General features: G+C 37.9%; 1 protein-coding gene and 1 long non-coding RNA gene across 2 annotated transcripts in view; one reads left to right on the plus strand and one right to left on the minus strand.

Moving 5' to 3' along the window:
- The window catches only part of LOC122062518 (DEAD-box ATP-dependent RNA helicase 6-like), a 25858-nt gene extending 6144 nt beyond the window's left edge, over window positions 1-19714 (minus strand). The window contains exons 1-4 of the mRNA XM_042626157.1: window positions 19256-19714; window positions 18685-18745; window positions 10092-10326; window positions 5939-6177 (exon numbers count right to left, since the gene is read on the minus strand). Of these exons, the coding sequence (XP_042482091.1) occupies window positions 5939-6177; window positions 10092-10326; window positions 18685-18745; window positions 19256-19488 (768 nt within the window). The 5' untranslated portion in view covers window positions 19489-19714. The remainder of the gene's footprint in view (window positions 1-5938; window positions 6178-10091; window positions 10327-18684; window positions 18746-19255) is intronic.
- On the plus strand, window positions 2158-3558 carry LOC122062519. The gene is made up of 3 exons (XR_006134999.1): window positions 2158-2277; window positions 3162-3289; window positions 3427-3558. It is a non-coding gene; the product is annotated as an uncharacterized LOC122062519 (long non-coding RNA).
- Window positions 19715-20329: the final 615 nt, after the last annotated feature.

The following is a 20329-nucleotide window of genomic DNA, read 5'->3' on the forward strand; positions in this document are numbered from 1 at the left end:
CCCCCCCCCCCACACACACACCCCAAACAAAAAGGGAAAAAAATAACTCTGGAGTGTGAGATAGCGACCAGAATTGGAGCTCATCACCTCCAAGGAGAGAAAGAAGAGAGAGAGGTAGAGATTGGGATTGGCGTTGAGGGGGAAAGGTCGGGAAGGCGGAGGGGGACCAGAGTGAGAGAGGAGACGGTAGAGATGTATGAGGCAGGAAAACAGAGAGGGATGGAGAAGGGAGAAGAAGCTTGTCCATGTAAATTCAGCGTTTGGATCACCGATTTACAGTTGAAACCCCCCAAACAAGAAAAAGTACACAGGGAAAGTCAATGCAGCAATTGCTCTTGTTATACCAAAAAATGTGTTGTTTATTCACCCCCCACCCAAAAAAACAAAAAATGTGTCGTGGACCTCGTAGTTGGGCGATGAATACTCTTTGAACTGTGTTGAAGGAGGCTGATAAAGCTAGTAGTTAAAGCTGAAGTTTTGGAAGGTGTTGATGCACTATTGCTTCTGTCGGTCTGATGTAAGGTTGGTTTACACTAGGTAAAGAACCACAGTTGATTAAGCACTCCAAACCAAACTCATAACATTAAGTTCAGATTTGATCAATTAACAGATTTAATCAAACCTGGTAAACAGGGATGAATAGGAGACTGATATGTTGGTCAAGTGGTCCCTTTGATGTGCTGATCAAACCCTCCAAAGGGTCTTGTGACCTGATCTCAGGTTTGAGAGACTGAGAACAGGTTCCTAACTAGGAAACTTTAGAGGAATCCTGCAACAGCTGCAACTGAGCTCCAATGGGGACCAACCTCCAAAGGGTCTTGTGACCTGATCTCAGGTTTGAGAGACTGAGAACAGGTTCCCAATTAGGAAACTTTGTGGAATCCTGCAACAGCTGCAACTGACCTCCAATGGGGACCAAGAGCAGGTCGAAGGGGCCTCCTAAGGTCAGGAACAAAACCCCAAAAGGGCCTTTGAACCTAGGCAGCAGGATGGAAGATATGGCCAATCGATGGGGGTCTTCAAACCCTGACAAAGGATGGTCGATTCGATCCTTGGCTGGCTGCTGGTCTTCAGTCTGACTTGATGGGTTTGCAATCTAATGATGGTCATCAGCACACAAGAAACAACAGGTAAACAAAGAAAGGAAAAGAATCAGATGGAGGGGTTGAGAAGGGGGAAGAGGAAAAGATTAAATTGGGCATCTCACCTCTCACATAACAGCTCTCTCAGCCAAGAGTTAACACTCAAAATTCACTATTTCAACTTTTTTATAACTTCCATCGATTAAAACTAAATAGGCTTTATGCCTTCCAACAGAAAAGGAAAGTAATTAAAATAGGTAATCAACTAAATTTTCCTAAACCCAAATACTTGTTGGCCAAACAATTACAAAAATAGAAACTACTAATTAATGGCTTTGCCTAATAAAAGGAAACTAACCTAAGACACCAAAATAGAAACTAACTTGACAAACAAAAAGGAAACTAATCCTAGGGTAATTGCTGAATTCAATGGAAGCTTGCTGAGGTGTTCTTCATGAAGCTCCTTTCTTCCAAAATTGAGGACAGCTGGATGAGCTTCTAGAAGATTTTCATTGCACAAAATCTGGACTGAGAAAAGATGCTGCGATGGGGAGATAGTGCCTTGCTGTGCTGGACTGAGAGACCAAGAATGGAAACCAAATATTTGCCCAAATCTGGGTTGACTTGATGGACCAAATCAGGGTCAGATCTGGGCCAGGAATGGCCTGGATCGATGGCAAGCCTGGCCCCAAATAACCAGGTCTGAAAGGGGACCCCAAAGCTGGTTCAATTGACCCCTTTACCTACATCAGGGTCAGGCCGAACCTGATTGGAGGCTTAGACTGAGAACTGGGTCCAAATTTGGGTTTGGGTCTACTAACATATTTAGGATTTATTTCTATTTTGGGATATGCCCTGCAGTGGCGGGTGCCTCACGCACTGGGTATCCCCTTTTTTTAAACTATTTTGGGATAATTGTGTGATCTTTTATTTATTTAGGTAGATTGAGCAAGAGATTCGTTTGAATTGATTTCAGTTTCCTAGTTTAAGAGTTTCTATTATTTAGGAGTTCTATTTTCCTATTTATATGCATGTACCTTACTATTGGGGTTTTAGAACTGAATAAGGAGTATGTGGTGATGCCAAGGCATAGGCCTGCTGGCCATGTGTGATATGTATTTTCCTTTTCTCCCTCATCTCTCTTCTTTCCCTCCTACCTATTTCTTCCATTGCTTGATTCAGTAGAGTCCTTCAAGTAAGTTTTTCCCTATTTGCTTCAATCATTTTCTACCCATTCTTTTCTTTTTCCTCTTCTCTCCTTGTTTTCTTCTTCTCTATTTCCTGTTATCTCTATTTTTACTCGTTCTTCTGTTGGGCGGTACAACAAAGCTGAGAATAAAAACTTGTAGACCCATCATTCCCATTTGGTTTGCCCCAAGGCATTAATTCACCACCTCCAAAGTTACCTTCTGTTGTGGAATCAAACCAGCAAACTGACCTGATGCTTTTGGCTCATTTAGCCCTAATTTGCAGAGAATTTTTCTCCTTTGATCCTTGACCCTTGAGCCTATTCTTGGTGTGGGTTTCATAGAGGCAGGAATTTCAAATCTTACCTCATTTCCTGCAATTTGGAGCATTGGTTGGGAGATTTCGATCGTAAGCCAACCAAGTGCCGCTGGTTGCTCTCGGTTGGGAGGTTTAAGACAACCTCTCCTTCCCCTCCTTTGATTTATTTAGCCTATTATCCCATAATTGATGATAATACCCCTCCCTTTTGTCTTTATCCCCATCTATCCCTTTAATTTTTTTCATTCCAAGTTTATCCACAGTGTTTAATTATAATTACCTAGTATCCCTTCCCCTATTTACTGCCAAGAGCCCTTAAGATTCTCATCATTTACTGTTTTGAAATTCCCTTCAGACATTTGAGAAAAATTAAAGAATTTGGCACTACTATTACACATTGAGCCACTAGGCACTTGGGTGGAACAGGGTTCTCAAACCCGAGAGTGCACCGGCTATGTTGAAGTTGCTTTGGATTTTGCACTAAATCTGAACTACAATCTCTTGGTTATTTTTACAATTATTGTAGGCTATTTTTGGATGATCTCATGACGGATTTAGAATTCCTGAGTGCAGGAGAATATACTGTGCAAAGATAATCCCCACAGCTTGAGATGTAGCATGGAATATGGAGAGTCTTTACAACTAAGGCTGCTCAGGAGAGATTAGCCATCTTCACACACTACAAGCTTGAGAAGGCAAAGGTTTCAGTCTCTACCTTTGCTGTCGTGCTGCTACTTCCACTTCTAAGAATTGTTGTTCTCTGACTATAATTTGGGGATGGTATCCTTTTCATATTAAGCTTTTCTTTTCCTCTATGAAATTTTGTTTTGTTTTTCAGGAGTAAGATCTTGATGTACTTAGGGTTATGTGGAACCCTTTGTCATGGGTTACGGAAACAGCTGCGATTATGGCCATCACCCTCACTAATGGAGGACCACAATGGAAAGAAAAGAAGGGGAAATGCAACAAATGTATTAGTAGTCAATGGTAACGGCGGTAACAGTGAAAAGACAAGCACTCCCTCTCTCTCTCTGTCTGTCTCTTTCTAGCACTTTATATAGGCCCTCAGACTTGGGGCACAATTGTTCCTCCTCAAATAAACAGCACAAAGTGGAGCATGGACAAAGTGGATGTTATTTCTACCTCCCAGTTAAAGACAGCACAAATTGGGGCATGGGCAAAGTGGAAAGAATGGCCAAAATGGTGGTAATATGAGTTGCCTGTGCTGGAGAAGACGGGGATAGGAGTGGGTGTTGAGTGAGGGGGAGATAGAAGATTTAATTTTAAAATGGGAGAGTTTGGTAATAGGCAAAGTGGGTATTTTGTAAAAATTTATGGAACAGGTTACCAATGCTGATTTGGCATGACATCCCACAAATGGGGAGACCCAAAATGGGGTATCAGAAACTTGGGAGGGACATCAAACAGGGTATCCCAAACATGATGACCGAAAATGTAAATTAACCTATATGGTGTCCAATAGTTAAAAACCGTCTGATGTTTATTCAAACTATTGCAATATCCATTAACATATATACTTGCACATACATCAACATATACATTATTCATTACTACTTTCCTGAGTTTCTCTCACAACTGGGAATTTAGGACGTTACACAAGAACAAATTTGAAGGGGCGCACTTGGTCCAACGGTTAGGTACGAATGTTGCGAATTGGTGGTCAAGCAGTCGAAACAGCCTCTTGACATTCTTGGGGTAAGGCTGTGTAGTTCTCGCCCGCCCCCTGAAGGCCTTTGCACATGCGGGAGCCTCATGCACTAGGTACGCCTTTTTTTACCCAAGAACAAATTTGAAAACCCTGGTAATGCAGATCGATCAGAGCATCTGCTTGTGGTGGGCTTAAGAGAGAGAATAAGACAAAAAGAAAGGGAAGCTAAGGGGCTGTTACAGGACTGTGAACAGTACCCATGAACAAATATGAGAAAGGAGAGACGGGAGAGAAGAGAGAGAAAGGAGAGATACCAACCTCCACTTATAATTAAACCTCAACTCATTCCATTATCAAATTGTTGGATTTGGCCATAGGCCTACATAACTTTATAAAGACTCAAAGCAGGAAATAAAAATAAAACAAACAAACCCAGTCTCCCAATTGCCAACTGTATGGGAGGTTTCCTACACCGATTATAAAACTAAAATACAAAAAAATCAAAGAGGAAACTGACCTAAAAAAAATGGGTTTATATAGTAACATAATCTAGCTCAGCCATTATAATATAATAATAAGGAAATAACCCAAACAGGACGTGCCATGAACAGTAACACGTGAACAGTAAGTAACACATGCCATCATAGTTGTCACGGGGCCTGGGCGAACTGAGGTGGTCGAGCGGAGAAAATTTAAGACAACACCAGCAAGGCATCAGTCCAGGCTAAGCCGTGTGGACGCCTTGGCAACTATGCATGCCATGTCTAAACCAGAGAACTTGTTCAGAGTTGAACCAGACCAACACAACCCAACCCACAGGAACTGGTTTTCTATATCCTTTCTAGCAGAATACTGCAACAGTACTGCATAACATGGTAGTGATAATTAGAAGAGTGTGTCCATCAAACATAAGTTATTGAATAAAAGGGAATATTCTTGAATAAATGAATATTAAATTCATCTACTCTTGATTATTACCTTGTTGACATCACAAATGACGTACACAATTAGATGCAGAGAAACATAGTGATCAGCAAATAAAACTGACTTCACTACTAATGTACACGTACCTTGAATGTGAATTTCAATCATAACTGTTAAATGTTGTCCATATATCACCAATTAAAAGCAATTTAATGAAACACTAAATACTGAGACCACAGCTGAAACAATATCAACAATTAGAACAGTAATGGAACACTATACATAGGTTTGAATCCCCAGGACACAAATTCATGCAATAAATGTTTGACATTTTCTCCTCTTACAGCTGTATGCATTTGTGGGATGGGGATGGGTTTCCTCAATTGAAGAGTAGATTCTCTTCAACTCGAAAAATGTGGATTCTCTCCTATGTATTAGGGGGATTCCCTACAGCTATCCTTCTTTTTATTCTTCAATTTCAGCTACAGTTTCTCAATAAATAGACAATATTAAACAGTTACAATCAAATGAACAGACAAAATTTCAATTGTAACTGCTTTCTTTTAACAGATACAATATTCAATTAAGGAAAATGGAGAACCTATCAAGGCAGTGCAACAAACATCAATATGGGCACTAGGCAAAACTAAATAGTAAAATCTAGAGACAACCATTTTTCAGTTCATGAGTGTGTTGAAAGAGTCAAAATTTGCATCAAGAACCAACATGTAACAGTAGAATTGCTCCGATATCATACCTCATCCATGACAAGCATTGAACAGTCTTTCAGGATGCAAACCCCCTTCTTCACAAGGTCAAGTATTCTACCTGGGGTTCCCACAAGTAAATGAACTGGCTGGTACAAACGCATGATATCATCCTTTAAGCTAGTTCCACCAGTGGTTACCATCACTTGAATTTTCAAATGCTTGCCGAGCTCTTTGCATACTTGTGAGGTTTGAAGTGCCAACTCCCGAGTAGGGACCAAAATAACCACTATAATATGGTGTACTAAGAATTAGAACTGATGAGATAATTTGAAGGAAAAAAACAAAACAGCTCAAGGATTTAAGATAGAAAAAAAGTAAGACTTGTTAAATTTCATCTAGCTAGCACACGAATTCTACTCCCTGACTGCATCCCCACAATGTATCACAATAACTAATGGAAGGTTTCTATCTCTTTGTTTCAATAAAATTCCTGGACAATCTGGGGTCCAATTTTCCGGGTTCAAGAATTTGGTAGAGCAGTTATTAAGTGCACATGACTGACGAGGCAGAAAGAAAGAACTGAAATATGTGATAAAGAAAGAATATAAACACACCCACACCTGTACAACACACACACACACACACCCGCCGGGGGGGGGGGGGAATCCCTTTTACAGGAATTTTGTATGTTAGTTACGAGAACCGAAAGAGTCACAACAACATGTCAACATGTGCAGCAACAACGTTCCATTTAAATGGACAATATCTCTAAACATATCCTGAAGTTATGATTTGATAAAACCAATTATTGTAAATATCAAATACCTTTTCAGTTTTTCTACAACCAGCGGTGATGCACTTGATTTCTTCTTGAAATAAGAATCCTGAGAGAGGATTCAAAACAAGTTTAAACTAATCCAAAGCTCTAAGACTCACTCAATTCTTGCTATTAGAACCATAAAAAAATCCTGTTTTTAATTTCGTCATAATTGACAGATCATGTCCAATTGCATGACCTTGGTCCAGTTGGAATTTGGAAAGATGATCATCTGATTCCACCCATGCATATCACACTTTCAACTTCATTGCAAGCCTTACAAATTGTTTACATGATAGGATTTCAGTATTCAAATGCTTGATATTGCTGTCCGTTCCCCTTGAGACCCACTTATGTAAGTCTTCATTAACAGTGCCAATATCTTTTATATTGCAGCTTAGTTGGCATCAAAATCTTGTGAAAAACGTTTCCACATCTTCATATACTCACTTAGTATGTTTCAGCAGAATTAACCACATAGCTACACAAAGCTTTGAATTTTGAAAAATGATAAAAAAAAGCTTTGGATCAACTGGTCTGACGGCCACAAAACACAAGGGGAAAAGTCAATACACGGTGGGCCATGAATGCTGCTAAGTGGCTAACCTAAGGGGTTCCCTACACGGCTACACATATCCAGATCAGCCCTCCATGTGGTCAAGGAAAGCATTCCTTGATGGGGTCCTGTGGGGCATTGTTGATCTACTGGCAACCACCAAAAAAACTTATCATGCTGACCAGAGAAGATGGATGACAATGCATGTTAAACAAACAGGTGTAGTCAGGACACGATCCCTGATCCACTTTTTGACACCCAAAGTCCTACCAGATCCTTGATAATGAGAGGTTTGATCTGATCTACCACAGTAAAATCATGGTTTGAAAACTCACCGAAATTTCTGAAATTTTGTTTTTTGTCTTTTCGTTTTTTTGTTTTTTTGTTTTTTTTTTTGTTTTTTTGTTTTTTTGTTTTACCGAAACAAAAATATAGGGAAAATAAGAAACCAACAACATTTTGGTAACATTTGTGTCGTTTCGCCGAAACGGAACATTTCATCCTTAATAAATACACGTCTAGTGAGATGGGGTCAGACTTTCGACCTCATTTCGCTCGTCTTGATCTGTCTCGCCTCTTCTCTCTCACCTGCAGACACTGAATCAGTTCCACCTTGGTTTTTTTTTCCCACATCATCACCTCAAGGAGAAGGATAACACTAGAAACACTCAAAAGCCTACCATTGTTGACAATCTACATACATTCAACAAATCCAGATAAACCACTTTCTCCCAAAAAAAAGAAAAAAAATTTGCAAAAAAATATAATAAATACATCTTTATTGGTCATGATTTTTAATATCAGACATCAGAGGCCAATCTACAACCTCAAGGTGTCAGGATTTTTTCTGTTTATATATAATTATTTTATTTTTCTGGATTTAAAAATATATTTTCCATCAATGAAAATTTAAAAAAAAAAAAAAGTATGGTTAAGGGCCTTAAGGCTGAGTTTGTTGTTCTTGTGTGTGAATAAAAAAGTTCACAAAATATGCTCACATGCAAAGTGAGAAAGCCATGTGCAATGCACACAAAAACACACAAGCTAGTTATACAAAATGAGCAAATCTATAGAACATCAAATTGATTAAATAAGATTTGTGTCACCCAGAGATATGTGGAGGAAACTGATGCTATTTTTGAAGCTCTTGCCAAGAATTAGATCCTAAAATAAAACTAAAACACACACTTCTGACCACATATATACTGGATGAACAGGAAGTAGCCCCATCATAGTTGTCACGGCATCTAGGTGACCCAAGGAGTTGGAGGAGGCCTCCACACAAGGCAACCAAGGACCCACCTAGTTGACCAACACGACCCTAGTTGTCCAGGAGCCAAGGCATCGCTTTGACAAATGAGCCCTATCAAGTATGACACCATAGATGCCCATGACTTCCCACTCCCTAGTAGTTTGTTAAACTAGATGACGAGAAAAGATGAATCATGGAACAACCTGAATAAAGAATACCAAAAGTAACAAAGAAATGCTGCACAAATGAAGTAGACAAGTCAAGCTCTTCTGGCCTTCCCCTAAGTGTTTAACAAAGAGATACTAATGTAGTGCTTTAACCAAACCAGTGAAATCTAGTGGGAGATCAGCTTGTGACAGGATAACAGGAAAAAAGGACAAACCAGATGTGAAAGAAAACTCAACAGAATAAAAGTAGGTCTAATTTGGCTAGTAATCAAGTTGAAGGGTCTGATTCTAGTGTAGAAGAGTTGGCAACGTGTGATCAAAATCTGATGGTCAGAGTCACACTTATGGAGTAATCCTACTCGGGGAATGATAGATCAATAACTGCAGAACTGATGAATAGAATGGGGGGTCAACCAGTGATCTCTCATGGTTGAATAACCAGTAATGGAAAGCAGGAACAAAACATCCAAAACAGATTCAGAAATCTAAAGATTTAACAAATCCTAGTTGCAACAGCATTTTTAGTATTAATTAGAAAGTTCAGATTTTGAAATGGTCATAAGATTCAGAAATGATAGCAGAACAGATAATTGAAATTAGAATTCATAGATCAATTTTAAAACAAGAGATCTGGATAAATCCAAGTTGAAGTAGGAAATTATAATTTGATGTGAAAGATAGGATTTTGGGAGTTTTGAAGCTGAAACTGAAATAGAAGAAAAGATATGATCACGATTTACCACCTGATCTGCAGGGCTGGAATCATCACCAGCACCCCAAACTTGGAATCACCACCAAAATTCATGGAATCACCACAAGGGAACCTATTGAATCACCAGAGTTGGGAGCATTTTGAATCACCACACAGAACCAAAGGTAAAAAGCCAACTTCATTACTCAAATTCTTACACAACGTTGTAGCCCTCCTTTACAAACTTAAAGAGAAGACTTGAAAATAGACTCAAAACTCAAAAAAATAAAAAATAAAAAAGCCGCCCTAAACCAATCCTGAACTGATTAGGTAACTTAAACTAACTAGAAACTGAAATATCAAAGGAAAGGAATTGAAATAAGGCTGGACTATTCAGAGTGTTACAGACCTATTCCAGCCAAAAAAAAAAAGAGAGAGAGGAAGAAGAAGAAAAGAAAAGACTAACTAGACTAACTAATAAAATAAACCCCGTATTCATTATTCCTACCCACATTTTCGGCCCATTAAAGTGACCTATTATAATAAGAACCCATTAGACCAAAGGCCCAACATATATAGAACCCAACCCAAGGCTTATTTCCACTTAAATATGCCCACTTTTGCTGATTTATCTGCTTCAGGTATCAAAGAAATATCATTTACTATGCTCCATCATAATTCTGCATGACCATTATTCTCAGAGGGAGGGGCACGAACCTTGGATGGAATTTTTATTTTGATCAATCTTTTCCAGTGCAGGAATGCAAAATGCAGCAGTCTTCCCTGTTCCATTTTTGGCTCTAGCAAGAATATCACTTCCAGTCAGCGCTATTGGGATACTTTCCTCCTGGATTGGAGAAGGTCTCTCAAAACCCTTTTCATATATGCCCATAAGCAGTTCCCGTTTAAGAAAGTAGTCCTCAAACTCATTTCCTTTGGTAGCCGTAACATCCTAAAAATAAGTCAATAAAAATTTTCAATCTGCCAAGTCTTCAAGTCCCATAAAGCAATGTTTCACATCAAAATGGGAAAAAATAAAAAATAAAAAATAAAATAATAATAATAATATTATTATTATTTTTTTTTTTAATCATCAAAATCACAACATATCACAGACATTCAGTAAAAAATGGAGATTATCCCACAACTGGAATTGAAAGGAGCAAAAGAATACAATTATGTGAATTATCTCTTTCCAAAGAAAATAAAGTAAACCCTTTTCATCAAGAAATTCTTTCCATTGTTAAAGAAACAAAAGGCAAAAGAAACCCCAACATAAATGTAATTACCACAAATCAGCTAATAAGTTCCACAAAGTTGGTACTAGCACATGGTTGCATCATAATTAACTATTATACACATTTTGCACATAAGCAAGCAAGTCAATAACCATAGGGATCCATTAATTAATTTTAAAAAAATGAAAATATTTAGCAAAAACAAATGTATTTAAGAATTTACAATATAACACCAAGAACAACAAATGTAATCAAGTTGGCTTATTATGATTGATCTACAAATTTCGTTCTTACCAAAGAAAAAAAGAAAGATCTACAAATTTCGTCACATAACCCATCTGAAAAATCCAAATAAGAAAAAGGAGAAGTATTAACTTGAATAATCCAACCCAAATCCCACATCCATACCCCATATCATGCGACTCATGTTGCATCCAGCATGCCTTCAGCTAAAACACATGGTACATGTATCACAGAGGCAAACAGTACAACTGATCCTCTGAGGGGGGAAAAAAATAGAGCATATATTGGCATATCGCAACTCCTAACATTGTTCAAACTAGGTCGCCAACCTAGAATGTATATTTTGACTCATAATATCCTTGATACAATATATATAGAATCACAAAAATTATCATACATGTGGTTTCATCAAGTTAATCAAATGTTCTGCAGTTTGTTCGAGCCAATTGCAACAAGCAATGGCTGCTGGAAATTGAAAAGCAACTTCCAAATCCCCCACCCTTTTAAGCGCCAAAATATTTTATTCCCAACTTCTAATGAACTCCGATAGAGTAAAAGGCATGTTCTGGCGTATGTCCACACAACAAAGGAAAGACATCCATACCTCATAACTGGAAGGACTATCAAGGATGAGATGATCCACATCCTCCACAACATCAACATAAGACAGACATCTGGGATGATGTGGCCCTGGGAAATAAGGAGAACTGCATGAATATGGTCCAAGGGTCCAGTCCATAAGAAGTTCCTAATTCTTGAAAGTAGACACCTCCCCCCCCAATAACTTAAAAGAGGAAAAGATAACTGTAGAAAACATCAAATTGAGATTTGCCGGTGAATGAACCAGATCTATCAGTGTGTCAGACCCTTCTATCCATTTCCTCCTTATTGATCTCAGATCGCTCAAGCAAGGATAGGAGCTGGATCAGACTTCACACATCCCAATGATTCATCAAAATGTAAAAGAGGAAGCGAACACATCTGATCGGGATTAATAGGTGAACGGGGCATTGCCTCCATTCTGATGGCTCTTTTTCCTGTGGGTTCAGTCATCTCAGAGCCAGGCACCTGCTGCCGCAGCTTTCTTTTTATTGACCAACAGTAATAAAGTCTACTTTATTTTACGCTGGCCCTGCAAAAACTGAATACATCACCCTGGGATCCCAAAATTTTGATCTCTAACTCTTGAGCCCTTATGCCTTGTTGAGACAACAAATTTCGATTTAATTGAAAACAGGTAATGTAGATGCCAATTCAGACAAGAACCAACACTACAGTTTGATCGCTACACTAATGTCCAGCAATAGAAATGCTCCTTCAAACAGTCTTCAACAGAAAATTAAAACTGAAAATAGAGAAGAAGGGATAGGGAAGTGGGGATAGGGGCCTATCTCAGTCCTGGGCCTCTCACCCACGGCGTCTCACCCTTTCACGGCCTCTCACCATCGCTGCATCCCACAGCTCTCACAGTTACAGCACAAAGCCATTCTTTTCTTCAACTCAAAGCATTGGCCTTATGTCCAATTGCATACTCTCTTATTTATAATAATGAATACCTATTACAAAACCGACGGGGAATAAAACCTCCAATACGTATGTCAATCCAAAACAAATCCCTCATTTTTACAAAGATAGAAACCAAACTAATTAGAATTCCTACTTTCTAAAATTGGAAAACTAAAATTTGAAACTACCTAGATAATATCTTCTTTGCTATTACAAAGGAATATGAAAATAGAAATTAGATAAACCAAAGATTTCCTAAAATCTTTAAACTCTTAAACTCCTCTCAAGCAAACAGCAACTTGGCTACCTAATATGTCTCCTCCCAAGCTGTCTTTGGTTCTCTTGATATGCTCCATCGGACCAATCAGGAACCAAGCTGCCTCTCACATTGGCTGAATCCCACAACGGTTCTGGACTGGTTTTGACCTTGTTCCTACAATCTACATCAGCAGGTGGCCATATAATCAATCCCACAAAAGCATAAAACCGTATCTCATACCCTTAACCTTTTCTATCCAGATGTAAGAATACTATACTCACAAAAAAGTGGTTCTTTACATCCATTTGACACATGCCCAATATGTCTTCCCAGTAAAATATCCCACCATCTGTCTCACTCCCCACCTCACTAAAATGGTCACTTTCCAATTTAACCTTTCACCTCTAAAATACCACCCCCCCCCCCCCCCCCAACCCAAAAGAGAAAAAAAAGTAAAAAAATCCACCGTAACCCTAGAAGGGCATCCCTCTTCCTAGTAGCGTGGAAAGGGTGACATCATCCATACAAGCTATCTGCAAAGGGATTTAGGCCAGCCATGTGCACACTAACGACCCTTATCAATCCAACAGTATAAGAGGCATGTCACACTACAGAAGTTTTTTAGAAGTCTTGGCAACCCATTTGGTAGCATTAAACTGTAGATAATAATTATAGAATAGTCAAAAACCATTATACTACATTCCTATGGAAAAATTTACGTGCCAAAAGAATCCAGTGCATTTTTATTTTGGAAGAAAGAATGCTACCAGAGTGTACCTGAGCCAAGACACAGCCGAAGCAAAATGCTGCGTGGCCTTCCATCGGCCGTGGGCATTGGTGTGTACGTGCGCCATCGGGTAGCATTCTCGCGCCATTTTATTTTTTATTTTTAGTTGGCAAAGATTATCTATTCAAATGTCATTCAAAAAGATGAAAGAAAATTACTACTTCCACTTTTTCCAGCCATGTTTCATCCCCTTTTAAAGAAAATGCACACAATCAAAGCTCTATGAATTTGTATTACTGGTGGAAATGCCTAGTATTCAATATAAGGGCTTTCTTTTTCCCGCCTGGGGAGGGGGGGGCATTAGGGGATCTCTCAAAAAAGGGTGTACCTAGTGCACGAGGCTCTCCCAGTGGGCGAGAACTACACATCCTTACCCCAAGAATGTCGAGAGGTTGTTTCAACCGCTTTCACCACCAAGTCGCAACATTCGTACCTTATCATTGTACCAAGCACGCCCCTTGGGAAAATCTCTCATACTTTAGAAATTAACTACCAAAGCTGACAACTCATACTTTAAAGTCAGTTTTTTATTGGATAGGCTTCATACTAGTTGACCATACATCATACAATCACTCTAAGTAATTTAAAAAGAGTTAAAAATAAATAAATAAATAAAACCCAGCACTTTTAACTGTTTGAGCCTGGGTTCATTGTCCTAACGTTTTAAACACCATATTGACAAGGATTTAAGTATCAGTATAGAATATTGTATCGGAGGGGTGATTTTAAGAGATGTATCGTATCGTATCGAAGAGATGCAAGATACACTAAAATAACTATGGAAATGGTCAATAATTGCATGGATGTACTAATGATAATATAAAATTTAATTTTGAAGCATAAAATACCTTATTATGCAATATGTAAATATATATCAGCTTGATGCAAGAATTTGAGTCGTTTTTACCCCATCTAGTGATGCATACCGAAGGGGGAAAAGAGAGAGAGAGAGAGAGAGAGAGAGAGAGAGAGAGAGATCTACAACTTTACTACTTTTTCGGTCAAGTCTTTTTCGATCAATGATTTGAGCACTGTAAACTAGGTTCAAAGTATCACACCATATCATATTGGCCGATACATATCTGTATCGGTATCGATATAAGTATAGGCCGATATGTATCTTTTTTTTAAGTGATAAGTATTGATATGTATCGGTCGATATGGGCCGATATGGTGCGATATGGAAATTAAAGGCCCATGCGGGGTTTCAATCTCAATACAGAACCCAAGAAAAAAAAAGGAAGAACTAAGCGAGAGTCCTAAAAAGGCCCTCTAACCCAGTATTTTACATAGATTTGAGTTGGGGGCTTTAATCTACACTTGAAAAAAATTCAGAGGGTACCTAAAAACCTAAATTTGGATCATTCAACAAATTGAAACCAGAGTGTAAAGGGTAGGGATTTCATAGATTTTTTTTTTGCTAGGAATAAATGGATATAGGTAAAACTAACTCATTCATAGCATCAAACTTCATCATTTGCAAGGATTTGTACTAAGATTCAAGAAATTTCACACACAAAAAAAATGAATTTCTTCATGTTTATTTATTATTTTTTTTTTTTTCATTTCTTAACCAAGTCTAATGCCTCCAGGAAAATATTGACTGGGGTCAATATTATGCATATGTTCAGTAGGTGCACAACCTCATCCTAGTCGGCCCTATTCCTGTAGACCCTTCCAGGTATGAGTTTGAAACCACTCTGACCCTCTTATGGAAATTATCTATTACTACATGCAAGAAACCTCATCCTTTATTACAATTTCAACTGAGTGCGCTTCTCATTACACTTAATTCTCCATTTTAGTGTTTATGCATCTGCTTGCTGTAAAAGCTAATATTGTACTGGTGATTGTATTTAAAGAGCTGTAAAGGGTAGGGATTTCATAGAATTTTTTTTTTTTTGGCTAGCAATAAATGGATATAGGTAAAACTAACTCATTCATAGCATCAAACTTCATCATTTGCAAGGATTTATACTAAGATTCAAGAAATTTCACACCAAAAAAAAAAAAAAATGAATTTCTTCATGTTTATTTATTTTTCATTTCTAAACCAAGTCTAATGCCTCCAAGAAAATATTAACTGGGGTCAATATTGTGCATATGTTCAATCGGTGCACAACCTCATCCTAGTCGGTCCTATTCCTGTATTCCAGGTATGAGTTTGAAACCACCCTGACACTCTTCATGGAAATTATCCATTACTACATGCAAGAAACCTCATCCTTCATTACAATTTCAACTGAGTGCGCTTCTCATTACACTTAATTCTCCATTTTAGTGTTTATGCATGATACATGTTATATATTTCTTATTTACACTGTTTTTTCTTCAAAAGAGTATTTCCATGCATATCTTTGGCATATCTCTGATACAAAACAATTCGTCTCTTAAAATCACCTTACGGATAAGATATGAGATACCGATACTTTAAAGCTTGATTGTAAATCCTCAAAACCTGTTGAAATGGTGAAGATTATCATCGTTTTTATGTTAAATGAGTTCCTCTAGCTCATATCGAAGAGAAAAACAAGTTTTCGAGGCCTTTAGTTGCTCTCAGTTTCATATCTCTCTCATGGTTTGTGTTTTGGAGGTTTAAAGGAGGTGTAATACAAGAATAGATTACAAGAAACTACCCCAGCAGTTTATAAACCTAAACAATACAAATAGGAGCAGGAAACAAAAAAATAAGACCATCAAATAAACCCCCAAGGATAGAATACTAATGCAGGAGCAAAACCAGCCCAAAACCCAACCCGATAGGAGAGAGAAAGACCTGCTATAGAGCTGGAGGGAAGAGAGAGGTGAGGCCAGGTCTGTAGGAGTTCGATTGAGCCGCACTCTTGGGCGTAGATTGTCCCTAGAAAGGGTACAAAAACCCCCCAAGTTGAGAGGATTCTGACAACTGGTTGTAAAGTTACAAGCTTTCTTGATTTTCTGACCTAAGAGAAATAATTGCAGGCTTCAAGAGAGAATCAATTCTGGTTTGTAACTTGGACAGATCTGAACTTCTGAATACTCACAATAGTTGTATACTTCAACAACAGTTACTTTAGGATAAAATAGAAAGCTTTAAACAAAAAAAGAAACAAAGGGAAAAGTGGGGGAGGAGCAGCTGTCTCAGCCCGGGCTTCTCACCCACAACTATCCCGGTTGTTCTAAGCAATTGACAACAACTATTCTTTATTCAAATCTGAAATTATGAGAACATTGGCTCCTCTATTTATAGAGGCCAGAATAGCAATCAAACTACTACTAGGAGCTAGTTTCCCAACAGGACTAGACACTCCTACTTCAACTAGGAGTTAGTTTCCCAATAGGACTAGACACTCCTACTATAACTAGGAATTCAAAATTGGACTAGGAATAGTAAACCTATGTGGAAAACAAATAGAGTCCTAAGATAATTTGGACTCAACATACCACTTACTCAACTAGATGGGCCCAATGCCTACTAATTAATTAAAAACAACTATTAATTATTCCCCTAGCCGATGGGCCAAACTGGCCCTTATTTGTACTTATCCACTTAGGTGGACCAAGTAGGGGTTCGGCTGGCTTCTTGGCTGGACCCTAGCCACTTAGGGGGACTAAGGCTGGACCCTTCTTCTTCTCATATTTCCTTCCATAATGTGCATCTACATCAAGGTGTATCAAGTGTATCTTACCTACATCAAACCGTATCAATCCTGCATAGGTCAGTATAATTTTTTTTAAATAATAATAAGTATTACATCGATATCCACTGATACAATACTTAAAACCCTACATCTTGACCATTTCATGATGTCACCAAGTCGAATTAGAGTGTGAGTGGTTTGTGGGTGGATGTCAATGTTATGAAAGGCATAAGCTTATTTGAAATTGTGTGTTGATGTCACATCCTACACATAAGATATGGTGGAAGAGTCATTAGTAAACTTGAAGAAGAGAACATTCTAAAAAAGTAATAATAAAATAAAATTTCAAACCATATTGCAATTAGCCTGGATATGGGATGGGGAAGAGGTGCCTCAAATTAAAATTAATTCATCAAACTGTTTGATATGGAATAGTAAGTCAAGGAAACATGAAAACCCTCTCAAAATTTAGAAATGCAATTTTGGCCTTCTATCCCAAAATAAAATATATGTATATCTTTTCCTATTTCTACAAATTTCTATTAACACGCATGGAACTATAGCTATTGTTACGCAAATTTAAGAAGAATAAAAGGGTTTCTACTTAATACAGACAAGTGTAACTATGTAAGAGACATACCCACATACTAGAAGTTTTCACACCCATTAATTTCTTAGAGCTCCCTCAATGTTATTAGAAGTTAGGCTACGTTTGGTAGCCAAGAGAAGAAAAGAAAAGAAAAGAGACGCAATGGTGAGAAAATAAAAAGAGTATGTATGTTTGGTTACCAAGAGAAGAAAATAAAAGAAAAGAAAAAAATTCAAAAAATTTTGAATTTTAAGAGAGAGATAGACACATAGGAAATCATTGTGTAATCATTTATATTTTGTCTTATTATCTTTTTATATATTTCTCATGTTTTCTTGTGTTTTTGGCAAGAAAATTTTTGGGGGAGCAAAAGAAAATTTCACAATTCCCAAGAGAAATTTTGAATTTGAAAATGAGAATCTTCTTTTGGGTGAAGACATACCAAGTGCAAAGAAAAATTCTTAACCCAAAAAGTACAAAAATTGTACTTTTTTCTTTTATTTTCTTTTCTTCTCCCGGCTACCAAACACAGCCTTAGAGATCACAAAATGGCGTATGTTTCTACAATCTTCCTCATACCTTTCAAGGTAATCAAGTAACACAGCATATATTATGGGATCCCAAATTGTGTAATATGAAGCACTACCATTAAATCTTCCAGCAGTTGTTTAATGTGTAAGATGTGAAATACTACAATCATGATTTTCTCCAAGATTATCATGAATTCATGATTGAAAGAAAACATACTAACAAATCAACAAGGAACAAAAGAAGCAGCTTTCAAATTAAAGAACATTTTAGAGGCCATAAGAAGCCAAACAATACAAGTTGGACCAAATGTCAGGGGCCTTCTCAGACACGGAAATTTTGGTCAACTACAAAAAGTTACAGCACCAACCAACACCCACAGTCTACGTTTGAAGAGATCAACATCAACTCATATGGAAGTTTCAAAGCAATATCCATACCGAGGAAATTTACTAAGAAAATACAAACAGTAATATCCCTAGGTATAAATGAGTCCAGAAGTCCAACCAAAAAATGAGCCCAGAAGAATCAAAGCTGTACCTCTGTCTTGTAACGGGAATCAGGGGCCGGAAGTTTCATTTGAGCCTTCCAATTTTGTGAACTGGGAAGAAAAATAACAAGAAATATTGACAATTAACCATGAATCCATGAGAAAAAACAATCAATCATGCAAATGCTAAAATGTAATTGCAGATTAACTTTTACGTTTCAACAAAAAGTATAATTGTATCAGACAATCAGCTAGTGTCCTCTCTGTGAATGAGAGCTGAGAGGAACTCATAATATCTTATTATTCCTCTTTTTTTTTTTTTTTTGGGGGGGGGGGGGGGGGAGACTGATATGGATCAAGAAAAGATGCAAGAAAAGGGAATTGGAAAAGCAGTTCGGGAACATGAATCCTCCCATAAAAACAAACATATAAGTAAATAGGACTATTTCAGATGATCAAATTAAGAGGGAGAGAGATTCAAAAGGTAAGAATTCGTTGGCAGGCTTTCTACAAGAAATTCAAAATAATCCAATGAACCTCCAACAAAGAACAACAAACAGATCAAAAGAACAAAGAAAGATAGTGAACCAGTGGCTAAGGAGAAACAGGATACGGTAGTACCTTAAGTCGATGCCTTCGGATTGAACCCTTTTTTCTTCCTCCTTCGGATTTATATCGTCTATGGAAGCCGTTTCGGCTTCGGGCTGGTTGTGTCGAGGCCATTGTTGTTGAGAAATATGCTGTAGATTCGATTGCAAAGGATTTCTCTGAACGTAATTCGGTTGAACGTATGGATACCCACGACCGTGCATGGTCCCAGGAGGGCCAGGACCAAACCTTCCTCTTGAATTCATGGCGACAGATTCCTCAGATATGCGATCGCTCCAACTATATACCTACTTCTTCGGATCTGAAAAAACTTTAGGGTTCTATATAGAAAACAGTTTAGATTAGAAGAGATGTCTCTATGATCTTAGTTCTTTCTTTTCTTTGGATTTTACGGTTGGTCGGGGTAAGCTCAGAGCCTCAGACCGGGGCGTCGGAAACGAAAGTGACATGAAACCAATAGGAGGACAGAAAAGTGATCCTGCCAGGTTAATGGAGGTGGTTTTTTTTTTTTTTTTTTTTAAGATTTATTTATTGAGAAAAAATTTAGAGAAAATTACATGATTACCCACTTTTGTGTTTCAGTTTACAATAATTTATAAATCATATTTGGGTTTACAAAACTACTCAGAACAGTGATTCTCCCTCTACTATGTTTATTTTTACCATTTTACCCTTGATTTCTTGCACCCTACCGTCTCGTATTATAATTTTCACTCCGATCACCAAGGCCACAACCACACATAGCATTGGTAGCCATCCCAAGCCAATGAGTGCTCAATGACGATACGTGTACGGTGTGTGTTTGACACATGGAATCCAACTATTAAAGTATATAGACCCATTTTTCTCCAACTTAACTCAACCCAACAACCTCCCTACTAATCAAACTCAACTTAATTCCAACTTCCCTCTCTCTCATTCATTCGTATCCAGCCTTTATCTTCCTCAAATGCTATTTCAAAAACCCTATTTCATTTCAATGAAAAAGAGACACCTCTCAAGAGACACGGAAACCCCATTATTAGTGGTTGTCTAAGACTCTTAATTTGATCCATCACCACTCCACGGTATGTAGTTATGTACCAA

The sequence above is a fragment of the Macadamia integrifolia genome, unplaced genomic scaffold, assembly GCF_013358625.1.
Source record: "Macadamia integrifolia cultivar HAES 741 unplaced genomic scaffold, SCU_Mint_v3 scaffold1062, whole genome shotgun sequence".
NCBI classification, from domain to species: domain Eukaryota; kingdom Viridiplantae; phylum Streptophyta; class Magnoliopsida; order Proteales; family Proteaceae; genus Macadamia; species Macadamia integrifolia.